General features: G+C 43.3%; 1 protein-coding gene across 1 annotated transcript; it reads right to left on the bottom strand.

Annotated features, from left to right (window-relative positions):
* Positions 1 to 1,712: 1,712 nt before the first annotated feature.
* Apela (apelin receptor early endogenous ligand) lies at positions 1,713 to 10,813 on the bottom strand. Its single transcript, NM_001399424.1, has 3 exons — positions 10,515 to 10,813; positions 9,173 to 9,262; positions 1,713 to 2,284 (listed from the first exon to the last, which is right to left on the bottom strand). Exons 1-2 carry the CDS (start codon positions 10,588 to 10,590, stop codon positions 9,174 to 9,176), a joined length of 165 nt encoding a protein of 54 aa, NP_001386353.1. The 5' UTR covers positions 10,591 to 10,813; the 3' UTR covers positions 1,713 to 2,284; position 9,173.
* Positions 10,814 to 12,398: the final 1,585 nt, after the last annotated feature.

Genomic DNA, 12,398 nt, shown 5'->3' with positions numbered 1-12,398 from the left:
ATAATTCTGAGTTATCACTTGCTACATCCTGCATTCTACCTCGGCTGCCCTGTACCTGTTGTTCAGCTGTCTTGGGCTGCGCTCTCCTGGCTCCTTCACAAGGAGTTAGTTTAGTTAGTGTATGTGTGTTCTGTCTTCTAAACATCCATAGGCCAGAGAGGGCATCAGATCCCATTACAGATGGCTGTGAGCCACCATGTGGTTGCTGGAATAGAACTCAGGACCTCTGGAAGAACGACCAGAGCTCTTAACCGCTGAGCCATCTCTCAGCCCCACATCTGAATACCTTACAAGGGAAATATATCTTCCTTCTCTTTCAACTTACAAGTTTAGAGGATTTTCGTTGTTGGTTTTTCAAAACTCATTAAGGACTTGAGCAAATGTGAGGAACTACAACCGTTTCTATTTTGGTTTCTGTGCATTTCTACTGCCCTTGCAGAGGACTGGAACTTGGCTTCTAGCACCCACGATAAGAGGCTCGTAACTGCCTGCAACTCACCAGAGAGGGCGCGCTCTAAACATTCGTTTCTCTTCTTCCATCCTGAGAGACGGGGTTGTTTGTCTGTTTGTCTGTTTTGTTTTGGGCTTTTGTTGTTGTTCTGTGGTGGTGGTGGGTGCTTGGTTCTATTCATTCATTTGTTTGTTAGTTTGCTTTTGAGGTAAGATTTTTTTTTTATCTGTAACCCTGACAGGCAGGCCTAGAACTGTGTTGCCCAAGCTAATCTCAAACTCACGTCAATCCTCCTGCCTCAGTGTCTTAGTTATGGTTGCTATGAGAGACACCAAGATCAAGGCACGTCTTTATAAAGGACAGCATTAAATTGAAGCCGGCTTACAGGCCCAGGGGTTAAAGTGACCTACAATTGTTACTTTACTTCTACAGCCTTAAACGGGTATTGCTCATAAAAGCATACATTCAGAAGGCCTTAATTAAAACAATATAAAATGGTAGCAATGCAAATGATCTTTTCCTTCCTCCTTCTTTTTAAAGGTTCCTGATTCTCCTGCCTCCAGCTCCTGAGAACTAGGATTTTAGGTCTGCACTGCCATGTCTAGGCTGCAACTGATTTTAGATTTCACATGAAAAAAAACCCAAACATATAAAATTGATAACTGTAGGAATATAAACTAAATTACATTTTAATATTTTCTTTTCTTCCTTGAGGTAAGTCTTCCTACCAGCCCAGGCTGGTCTAGAACTCCCTGTGTAGACTAACCTGACCTTGAACTCAGGTCCACCAGCCTCAGCCTCCACAGCTGAGGAAGGTGCTACCACATTCAGCCTAACTTCCAGTTACTTAAGACAGGGTTTCCTATAGCACAGGATGTCCCCCAAACTGTATAGGCCAGAGATAACCTTGAACCTTTTGATTCTCCTGCCTGTTCCTTCTGAATCTGGAGGCAAATGTGGACCACACGCATATCAATGTTGGCATGGTAGGTGTTTTGCCATCATTATTCATTTTATTCAGTGCTGGTAAACTAGGGCTTTGGTCACATTAGGTAAGTGCTCTACCGAGCTCCTCAGTCCTTCCTGAGCTGGTGAGATTTCTCAGAAGGTAGTTGTTGCCAAGCCTGATAATGTTACTTTGCTTCATAGGCTCCACATGGTAGAAGGAAACTGGCTTTTGAAAGTTGTCCTCTGAGCTGCACACAGTATCATGCATGACACAGAGGCACCCATCCACACACAATAAATGAGCTCATAAATATAATATTAAAGTAGTTTTCTTTTTAATACATGTCAGAATAATAATGTGCAATAAAATCATTCATGTGTACATGCCACTAAAATAGAAACAAAACTGTCCAGGCGAATGAAAGGGACCAGCAGGAGGGTGAAGGGAGAGAAAGAGGAAAGTAAATGTGTGTAAATAGTGCACATGGCATACATGTGTGTAAATAGTGTAATGTGATGTACATGTGTGCAATTATAGTCACAGGACATGATGTACTTGTATGTAAATGCCTTCATGAAACCCACCACTATGGATCATGCATATGTCATATGCAAATAATGTGCAGAAACGGATGAGAGATTGTTATTCAGGCAGGTGAGTGTGCTCTAGTCTAGTCTGTCTTCCATGTCTATTACTTTCTTATCGAAGAAAATCCAGGAAGAGCAGTCTCTGGATCCGAAAAGCCATCCAAGGTACTTTGAAACAGCTTCTGTTGCATAGTAACTCCCAAGCTGCCGCACTGTTGCCATCCTGAGGACGTTTCCAGGTGACTGGGTATGTCTGCTTTCACCCTTCTTCTGGTAACCAAGGAGATCAGTGACTTTCTATTTGGGAGGCAAAGAAGAGACAAACACAGAGTAAGAGCTGCCGTACAGTACATCATTTTACCTATGCTTAAACTTTATTACCTTCAGTGTGTGTGGGGGCTTTGCCTGCAGGGGGCAGAAGGGGACATTAACTCCCATAGGAGTGAAGTTACAGGTGGCCCTGAGCCTGCGAGCCATCTCCCTATCCCCTACAAGTGATAATTTAGCAAACAAGGAATCAAAGTTTCTTTCAACAAGGGAGAAAGCAAAAACCAAAGGTGAGGATGCTCCCCAGAGCAGAGGCCAGAGGACAACTCAAAGGAATCTGTGCTCTCCTTCCAGAGGGTGACGGCTGACCAGTCATGAGATGCCGAGACGCACACAAGCGAGAGGCACACAGACCTGCAGCTATGCTTGTTTTAGGATGCAGGCTTGTTAGCATTTAAACCCTCGTGCTTACATCCAGCCCAAAGAAAGAGAAAAAAGAGGAGGACAGAGTGAGAGGCTCAGGTACCGTGACCCCGCTGGAGGAAAAGCCATTCCTTTCATAGCAGCAAAAAGAGAGTAAGGATGAACAGGGCATAGGGGAATTGGGTAGATTAGGATCACCTGATAACTTTTCCCCCCAGTGATGTAAGATATTAGACTAGATCTTTATAAAAGGTAAGACTTGGGAATTTGAAGGGATAGAGAAGGTAAGGAATAGTTTCTGTGGAGGGCCAAGAGGCAGCTTCACCAGAGAACCGCAATAGCTTGCCAAACACAACAGACCTGAGATGAAATTGTTTCCAACTGACTTTGTGGAATTCTCTGGCCGCAGTAACATTCCACGCATTTGTGCCCAGTTCTAAAACAGTTCACCTGGTTGTAATCGTTGACTAATTAAAAAAAAAAATGACTAAGACACTTAGGAGCTGGGCACAAGGCACATAGCCATGCTTTGGCAGGAGCATGAACCCACAACCCCAGGCTGAGGCAGGAGTGCCACTCACACCCAGGATTTCAAGGTCAGCCGGGCAACAGAGGAAAAAAGCATAGAGAAAGATATAGTAACCACTGCACCTGAAGGATAGGGACCAGAGAGTCAGAAGTACAAGGCTATGTGGAGTAGAAGACCAGCAGGAAGATACAGCAGCGCCCTCTGCACCCCAACACACAGACAGACACACACACAGACCCCCCCCACATAGAGACACACACAGACACACACATAGACCCCCCCACAGACACACACACACAGACACACACACAGACACACACACACAGACACACACAGAAAGACACATACACACACACACACACACACACACACACACACACACACACAGACACACACACACACTCCTCAAAGCAATAAACCAAAAGAAGCTCAAGTCTGTAATCCCACAGCACTGTGAGCTTAAGGCAAATTGAGTCTACGCAAGATGGGAGGAGTAAGCAGGGGGGAGGGGTGTAGCCTGATTTATAGAGTTCATTATTCACCTTAATGGCAGGCAGATTTTTTTGGATGCATATGTCATGTGCATAAACCAGTGACAGATTTATTATAAACATGTATTGCAATTATCCATCTATTTTTATATAAATTGGATTTTCTGCTAAAAAGTTTTCTTTATCTGTTAGACTTGTTAAGGATTGTCTCTGGGCAGGAGCACTGGATTGACTGAAAATTAGTCATTTCCAGCTGCTTATGCTACATGCTCACAATCCCAGCGCTCAAGAGGCAGAGGCCAGTGGATTTTTGTGAACTGAATGCCAGCCTGGTCTACATAGTGAACTCAAACAACAGCGACAACAACAACCAAGCCTTTTCTACGTCTGACTCCATTCTAATTGCATGGATGTGCTACAGGTTTTACAGTGCACACGGGAACCCCTATGCAAGCTCTTCAGACCATTTATATTAAGATTTGCATCCCACAATTAAAGGGACAAATCTTGTCTTCAGGGTGGCTTCTAACCTAATACCGATAAAAATCTAAAGAAACAAAGTGGAGTGTGACAAATGGCTTTAAAAGTTTAACAAGAAAACTCTATGAGAGAGTGGTGGTGGTGATGTCTCTATTCTGTACTTGAAAGGAGGAGGATTAGGAGTTCAATGCCAGCCTGAACCACTTGAAATGTCTGCTGTTGTTATTTCTGTTTTGGTTTTTTGAAACGTTGGTTTAAATAATAATAGTAATAGTAGTAGTAGTAGTAGTAATAATAATAATAATAATAATAATAATAATAATAGGCTAGAGAGATGGTCCAGAGGTTAAGAACACTATCTGCTCTTCTGGAGGACCAAGGTTTAATCCCAGCACCTACGTGGCAGCTCGCAATTGTTTATAACTTCAGTTCAAGGGAGTCGGACATCCTTACACAGACATACGTGCAAGCAAACCACTAATAATAAATCATAGCAGGAGAAAATGACTCGGTCACAAGAACATGGCTGCTGTCCAGGAGGGACTCGGTTTGGTTCCCAGCACCCACAGCAGGAGGCTCACAACCTGGCCTTCAGGTTCAGTTCCAGCTCATGCACAAACTCTGTTTTACACACATACACACACTCACACAAATTCACACACAAATATACTCACAAATACACATTCAAACACACACAAACAGTCATGCACACACACACACACACACACACACACACACACACACACACACACACACCCCTAGCCATAACTAAAAATAAAAATTAGTGGCTATAGAGATGGCTCAGTGATTAAGAGCATTGGCTGATCTTCCAGAGGTCCTGAGTTCAATTCCCAGCAACCACATGGTGGCTCACAAATGCTGTTAGCCCAGTTCCAGGAGATCCGATGGTATACATGCTCTCAACCTCAGAGCCATCTTTCTAGTCTCCATCTGAGACCTCAGTGAATCAAAAAACACAACAAAACAACAACAAAACCCAAACAAAGCCAACAACAAAACAGGACTTGGAGATTTAACCTGGTGACCCAGCACTTAGTAAGCACAAAGTCTTGGGAGAGATGGTGGGAGGGAAAAGAAATGAACCCGGCATATAGCACATTTGCCTAGCATGCTGGGGCCCTAGTTTCCATCCACACCATCCACATACAGTCACACACACACACATACACAAACACACACACTCATTCATACACACACCCATACACATACACACTCACACACATATTCATACACACATACACTCACAAACACACTCATACAAACTCTCACATATGCACACACATACATACACACACTCACACATACACTCACACACAACACACACTCATATACACACTCACACACACTCACACGCATACACTCACAAACACACTCATACACACTCTTACACACACATACACACTCATACACACATACATTCACACACACACACACACACACACGAACTAGAAGTGTCAGAAGGTGTAGCACACAGGTGCTAAAGGAGGTAGGAGAAGCATTCTTCTCAGAGAACACCAACGGGAGAGGACGGGCCCCACCCAAGCGGAGTCTCTGCGTGGTGGACAGTGGACACACCAGTTTGGAAAGGAATTCTACGCCAAAGGCGGAGCTGGATTTCAGTGCCGAGTGGAACGAGGAAGACTGGGACAGATTCGAGGGGGCGGGGCGCAGCGGCTGGGTCAGGAGAGTCAGAATACTACCATTTTAAACCTTATTTTTTATTCTGGAAAGGGTCTCGCTATGAAGACCAGGCTGGTTTGGACCTCACAGAAATCTACCTGCCTCTGTTTCCTCGGTGTTGGGACTCAATGGATGCACCACCATGCTTGGAAGGATACCATGATTACTTGAAGAGAAGAATAGGAGAAAAGGGGAGATAAAAAGCACACTTTCTTTTGAGGTTGGCTCGCAGGAAGCTTAGGCTGACCCTGAACTACAGATCTTCCTGCCTCCACCTCAGGGATTATAGATGTGGTTTAGAAGCATATGGTAAATGGACAAGGTGATGGCAATGATTTATTACTTATATTTTATATTTATTTGCTTCTTATTATTAGTTCTTTTGAGGCAGGGGGGTCATGTAGCCCAGGTTTACCCTGATCTTGTCCAAGTACAGGAAGTACACGTGTAGGCTACCACATTGACTTAGAAGCACATCTTGAATGTGCCAAGGAACCTAAGCTAGGCGGATGAGAATTAGTATTTATAGGCAGGGTCTCATGTAGCCCAGGCTAGTCCTGGTCCTCCTACCTTACCTCCCAAGTGCTAGGATTAGAGGTATGTGCCACAACATCTGACTGAGAAAAAAGCTACTTAAGATATGATACATTAAAAAGCAATTTTAGCAAGAAAATCTTTTCATAGCCACCATCTCTGAGAAGTGAAAAATGGGCCACAGGGTAGGGTGGGGGACTTTTGCTTTGCTAGTGTTTACAGTCTTAGAATACATTTTATACTATGGAGATGTGCTGTGCTTGGAGAGTCTGTGTAATGGGCGAGTAGTTACGGAGTGAATGTTTCTAAGTGAAAACACTGCAGTCGGGAGGTTTGTTGGAAAAAGGAAGTCACTGGAATCTTGCACCCCAACTGTCTTTACCCTCTCACATCATCTCAAAGCTTACATTTCCTACCACCCCCTCTCTTGCCTTCCTATAGACGAATTCTCTTAGAGCGGAAGTATTTCTGTGAGAAAAACGAGATATACCAAGGAGATGTGCCGCACGCAGCACCTTTAACTGAGTCAGTTTTAAAGGCTTGGTGTCCTCTGAGGGTCAGCAGGAACACCGCAGGCGGGCATTTTAAATGAACAGAAGAAAGATAATAGACATTCTGTTAGACGAGCTGAAAGTCTCAACCCCCAGAGGTTAATAATCTGCAACACGGCTGCGGTCAATTTGTTTACCTTAGCAGCCCCATTGCACTCTTACTGGGTCCTGAGTCAGATGAGCACGTGGGATTTCATGTAAAGCATGTAGAAAATGTGGAGAGGAAGAATCGATTTGATCTCCGCTACCTGAGTCCATGGAGGCTTATGCCACCCAGTATTCATCATGTCTTTGTTACATTTCCATGTGAAAGAGTGACAGCCTAGGTCCCTCAAGAATTGTCCTCAAAGCCAAGGTGGGACTTACAATTGGTACTGGTGGAGCAGGGCCTTGGGAAGTTATCTTAATGTTTATCTTCCATAGGCTCTTATAATAATTACTGGATTCCGACAGGTGACGTTTGTGTACTGGATGTAGAGCTAACATAAACACTGGGTAAATGGATGCAGTAACCTGAGCAGGCTACAGAGCCCCCAGCTCTCTTTTAGCAAGGATCCCTGCTATTAGCAGGCCTACACTGGTTTTATTCAAATTTCCCTTGGGTTCGTAAACCTGGCGTCTGGGTCAAACTTTTCCTTAACTTTGACCAGTCAAATGGCACCGCTTTATCAAACTTCCTTACTGCCCTGATTTTTATAGTAGGGCATTTGTGCAGAAAGCCAAGATAAAGGGGGGGGCTAACTACGGGACCTGTGTTTGTATTTTTCCGGGCATCTTCTTTGTATATATGGGAATTCTTTTGCTACTGTGAAACACCCCCCACCCCCATGTCTTTGTTATTTATGGAGGAATGCTGGGGTGGGGGTGGGGGTGAATCTGCAACTCCCTCACTTCCCCCAAACACATTTTACTGCTGTCTTCTTACAAGGTGAGGCAGATCAACACACTCCAAAGGACAAGGCTTTAACAGATTCAGCCCCGTGAAAGCCCTTCTCAACCACTACTCAGTAGCCTCTCAGGAGCCTCTGACTGCACTTTTCCAGCTTCCCTTATGGGACTCTTCATAACTGACGGTAAAGAGCAGTGTGCGTCAGATGTGTGCACCGAAGGAAGGCCTTATCGTTCTGTCCCCTCTGCTGATAGATGTTCATTACTGACTTGCTCTTTCTCTTCCCCCTCTAAGGCTTTCCCTGGGCTTGAAAAGCTCCTATTAAACAATAGTCTGAAGCAACCATTCTTTACTCACAGTGAATAGGCTCGTAAAAGCTACAGTCCACAGACCAACTGAATAAGCTAACTTAGCAAATGCCTGTGTGCCTTAAGCCAGCTTGTGTGTGTGTGTGGGGGGGGGGGTTGTGGTGGGGGTATCTCGATATTAGATACTTTTTATCTTTCTCAAGACATACTTTAAAAGAACCAAAAAGCTAATGTTAATTACAAGTGGATGTCTAATTCTTCTTTCGTCCTTCCTTCCTTCTTCCTTCCTTCCTTCCTTCCTTCCTTTCCTTCTTTTCTTTTCTTTCTTTCTTTCTTTTTTTTTTCTTTCTTTTTTTTTTTTTTTTTTGGACTACCATGGGCCGCACTTGGGACTAATCAAAGCTAGTCATATAGTACTGTTACTGCTGGAGGTATGCTGGAGAAATCGCCAGCCTTTTAGTGTGAGACACAGAGGGGGTGAGCAAAATTCTTCTGAAAGATGCAACCATCCAGTCTATCGCTGTGAACAAGTCTGAAAAGCCGTCCAGCTGTTGATATTATTAAGTTGATTCTGTACATTAAGCTTGGAGAATTAAGGCTGTCCTGTCATTGTCAAGAGGTCGGGCTAAAAATCTCCAAATGCTTTCAAGCCCATACTGCTCTAAATAGGATACGTGCTTGTTCTAGCCAGTGTTCTCTAAATCCATGTATAGGGAGACTTTTATGCTTACATCCTCCAACCCACCCCACAGCGTGATTTTCTTGAAATCATGCACAGTGTATTGGTTTCATATAGCTGTCGTTCGGATCAACAGCCGCCAACATCCTCCCACTATCGATCTAGCCCCTTTTCTTCCTTTCACCCTTCCATATGTGATACGTGCAGCTCTTACACTTTTACATTACTGTAAGTCATGATTCTGTCACAAACTAGGACTACCTATGTGTGAGCACGGGGCGGGGCGCTGGGGCACAGGGTTGGGGGTGGGGGTGGGGGTCTGTCCAAAAATACCTCATGGGAAGGGCACTCGAGAATGAAGTGAAATGCATCTCCGGCGAAAGCAGTTGTGTCTGTATAGTTTTCTTCTCCTGGGAAAATTAACTGAAGAAAAGAGAAATAAGGTCAATTAGGGAAGAAGAAGGGGCGGGGTGGAGGAGGAGGAGGGGAGGGGAGGGGGAGGAGGGGGGGGAGGACTATCACTGTATCTGCAGAGTGTGGCAGCATCTGCACAGCATAAGTTTCTGAGGTTGTTTGTTATTCTTGCATCAGAGATTAAACTGTAAACAAATCACCGGGATACAGGCACACAGGTACATCCCTAACACCCATGTCGGCATTAGACCTCGGCAGTGACAGCCTCCTGGACTTGTTTGATTCACCACATCCGTTCGCTTCTTTAGGGAATCAATGGCAGTTCTTTTACAAGAACATTGCCCAAGATATTCTGTATTTTAGACAACTAGAGATCTGATGTTTGGATTGAGTATCGATTGCTACTGCAGCAAAGGAGGACTGGCTACCTTGTAGTTGTTTTTCCTCCTACATACGTAAAAGGAACCATTTGAATAACCTCAGAGCAATCAAAGTCATAATTAAAAGCAGTCGTTCACTTTTCAGCCAAGACACATCATCTTCATCTAACCAAAGGAACATTTTATCTGGTCCCCACTGACACCCTTGGATGTGACTATTGTCATCTTTTGGTTGAAACTGGATTCTGCAGCTTTGTGTGTCAGAAAACTTAGAGCAGACACAATCCTTTAAAAAATTTTTTTTAAAAAATTTGACCATACATACATTTTATATTGTTGCCTTAAATGTCATAATGATAAAAAACAAACAGTAATAAACAAACAAATAAAACCTTGTCCTGTGTAGTTAAATAACCAGAGATTGCAGGCAACCAGTGGACCAGTTTTATCATTTCACATTCTTACATCATGATTTTGGCTACCTCAATTTACAATACCCTCCTCCAATCAGCAACATGCATGCTCTCTTGATAAATCTATTTAGATTTTGCATTTGACCTAAAAATCTAGGTTTCTTAGTAGACCCACATTATCAGGTCTATTTACTTGTATTGTTTTGAAATTTATTTTCAAATAGTTTTGAAAGTTATTTTCTTAGAAAAATAATTGTAAAATATATAACAATATTTCAAAATGTAGCCACTTAGAAGAAAATGCCCAAATAGTATCCCACAATGAGATAGCTAATGTAGTTCAGAAATCCTATATATTTCCCTCAGTAACTTTAAGTATACCTAAATCGTCCTCAGTGTAAACAGTCACACTTACAGAAGCACAAACAGGCAAACGAGTTATCCTAAGCAATTATTTCAGAGACCTACCTGATTTCTCTTCCGTGATAAAAAGGAGACTCATCGCAAAGATAAAAAATACCCAAAAAAGGGGCTGGAATCTCATCTTTTTTCTTTTCTTTTTTTCTTTCCTTTTTTCTTTCCTTTTGCTTTTTCTTTTCTTCTTTTTCTTTTTTTCTGTTTTTCTTTTTACACGCAAGTGAACAATAGCTCTCCAAGTAAAGAAATTGTCTGTAAAGCGCCTGGGCAGTATCTGTCCGGCTCACCCCACATCCTATGGCCAGACCTCAGAGGGCTGCCAGCTGCTTTTTCCTGAAAAGGTTAATGATCACATCAGACAAGGTTACTGGTGCGCGGGGCTGCGGCCAGAGCGCCCAAGCCCCGCCTCCATTCCGCTCCGCGGCTCCCCTGCCACTCCCCCTTATTTCCATAAGCAAATATTGGTGAAATGGACCATTCAGGCACGCAGTAACTTCAGCGGGAAGTTTCCTCCGCAAAGCTCTAAGGGGAGAGATTCCAATTCAATCTGCTTGTGAAGAAATATGTAAAATAAGGCATTGCCTGCCTCCTCTCCCCTGCACTGCATCTGTTTAAACTTTGCATTGCCCATATTGGTCCCACATGCCGAAACCAGTGGTAAGGACGGGAAGTCTCCCTTTTGTCCTCTTGCAGAAGGAATGCTGGAGCCCTAACTTAAGATTCCCAACTGTATGGTCTCTGTGTTGGAGCACTTCCTCTCTGCCAAAGCTACTACAAAGCAGTGCCGATTTATATTAAATCTCCAAATGGCTTAATGCGGGTGGGTTCCCACCTCCAGAGATTCTTGGAGTTTAGAATGTTCAGAAGTAAATCTGTAAAGTGTTTATGTTTTCGTTTATGTACAATGTAAAAAGTGATGGAGAGATCATTTTCATCTGCAAGCATCCAAGAGTTTTCAAAAAGCAGTTCGGGCAAGCCACAGACATAACATCAGCGCTCTGCTGTAAACTTGCAATGGTGGAGTGTCAGGTTACCATCACCTGCACGGGGACCGGATTATAGATGGAGCAAGAATGTTGCCGTTCACCTCCAACAGTCAGAAGAAGCAAAAGCAGTCTAGTTTTTGTCTTGCTCGCCCACCCATACCTCCTAAGGGCTTTCTTACCTGTAATTAAAAGCTATCATAATGAGAATTACTGTAATTCTAACTCAGAAGGAAATGTAGTTACAATTTGAAATATAAGTTGAAATATAAGTAGACCAGAGCACTTGTAAGTGATTGTGAATTGTCAGGAATTTTGTTCCATTGGGCATCTTTAAAGTCAGGTGGTGGTCACACACAACCTTGGGCTTCTTAAGGTTTGAAATGCGAAAATTATTTTGATTTTACAAATCAGTCTGTAAAATTCCATATCTGACCAGTTATTGAAGATTATATAGAATTTTAAAAAATTCTCTAAAATGTCTTTTAAAAAATTATTTAAAGTCAAGTGTGGTGCCACCTATCTTTAATCCCAACACTCAAAAGTCACAGGCAGGCAGATCTCTGTGAGTTCCAGGCCAGCCTGGTCTATAGAGTGAGTACCAGTATAGCCAAGGCTGCATAACAGAATGACCCTGTCTCAAAATTAGATGATAGAAGATAGTTAGGTGGGTAGATAAATAGATAGATAGGTAGGTAGATAGATAAATAGATAGTAAAAATTTTACTTATTTTTTGCCTGTATGTATGTCTGAGCACTGTATGCAGTGCTCCCAGAGTTCAGAAGTGGACATCAGCCCCTAGAGCTGTAGTTACAGGCCTGTGTGTGTGTGTGTGTGTGTGTGTGTGTGTGTGTGTGTGTGTGCCTGTGTATGTGTGTGTGTGCCTGCCTGTGTGTGTGTGTGTGTGTGTGTGTGTGTACCGGAATGAACTCAGGTCCTCTGACAGATCGG

Source organism: Rattus norvegicus, chromosome 16, assembly GCF_021556685.1.
Source record: "Rattus norvegicus strain SHRSP/BbbUtx chromosome 16, alternate assembly SHRSP_T2T, whole genome shotgun sequence".
Lineage (NCBI taxonomy): Eukaryota > Metazoa > Chordata > Mammalia > Rodentia > Muridae > Rattus > Rattus norvegicus.
Note: the sequence above shows the minus strand (reverse complement) of the source record. Positions and strands in the feature narration are given on the sequence as shown.

Excerpts from the sequence above, each read along its gene's own strand:
- Apela (NM_001399424.1), bottom strand. The coding sequence starts at position 10,590 with ATGAGATTCCAGCCCCTTTTTTGGGTATTTTTTATCTTTGCGATGAGT. Across the intron at positions 9,263-10,514 it reads TATCACGGAAGAGAAATCAG|TTAATTTTCCCAGGAGAAGA; the intron begins GTAGGTCTCTGA and ends TCTTTTCTTCAG.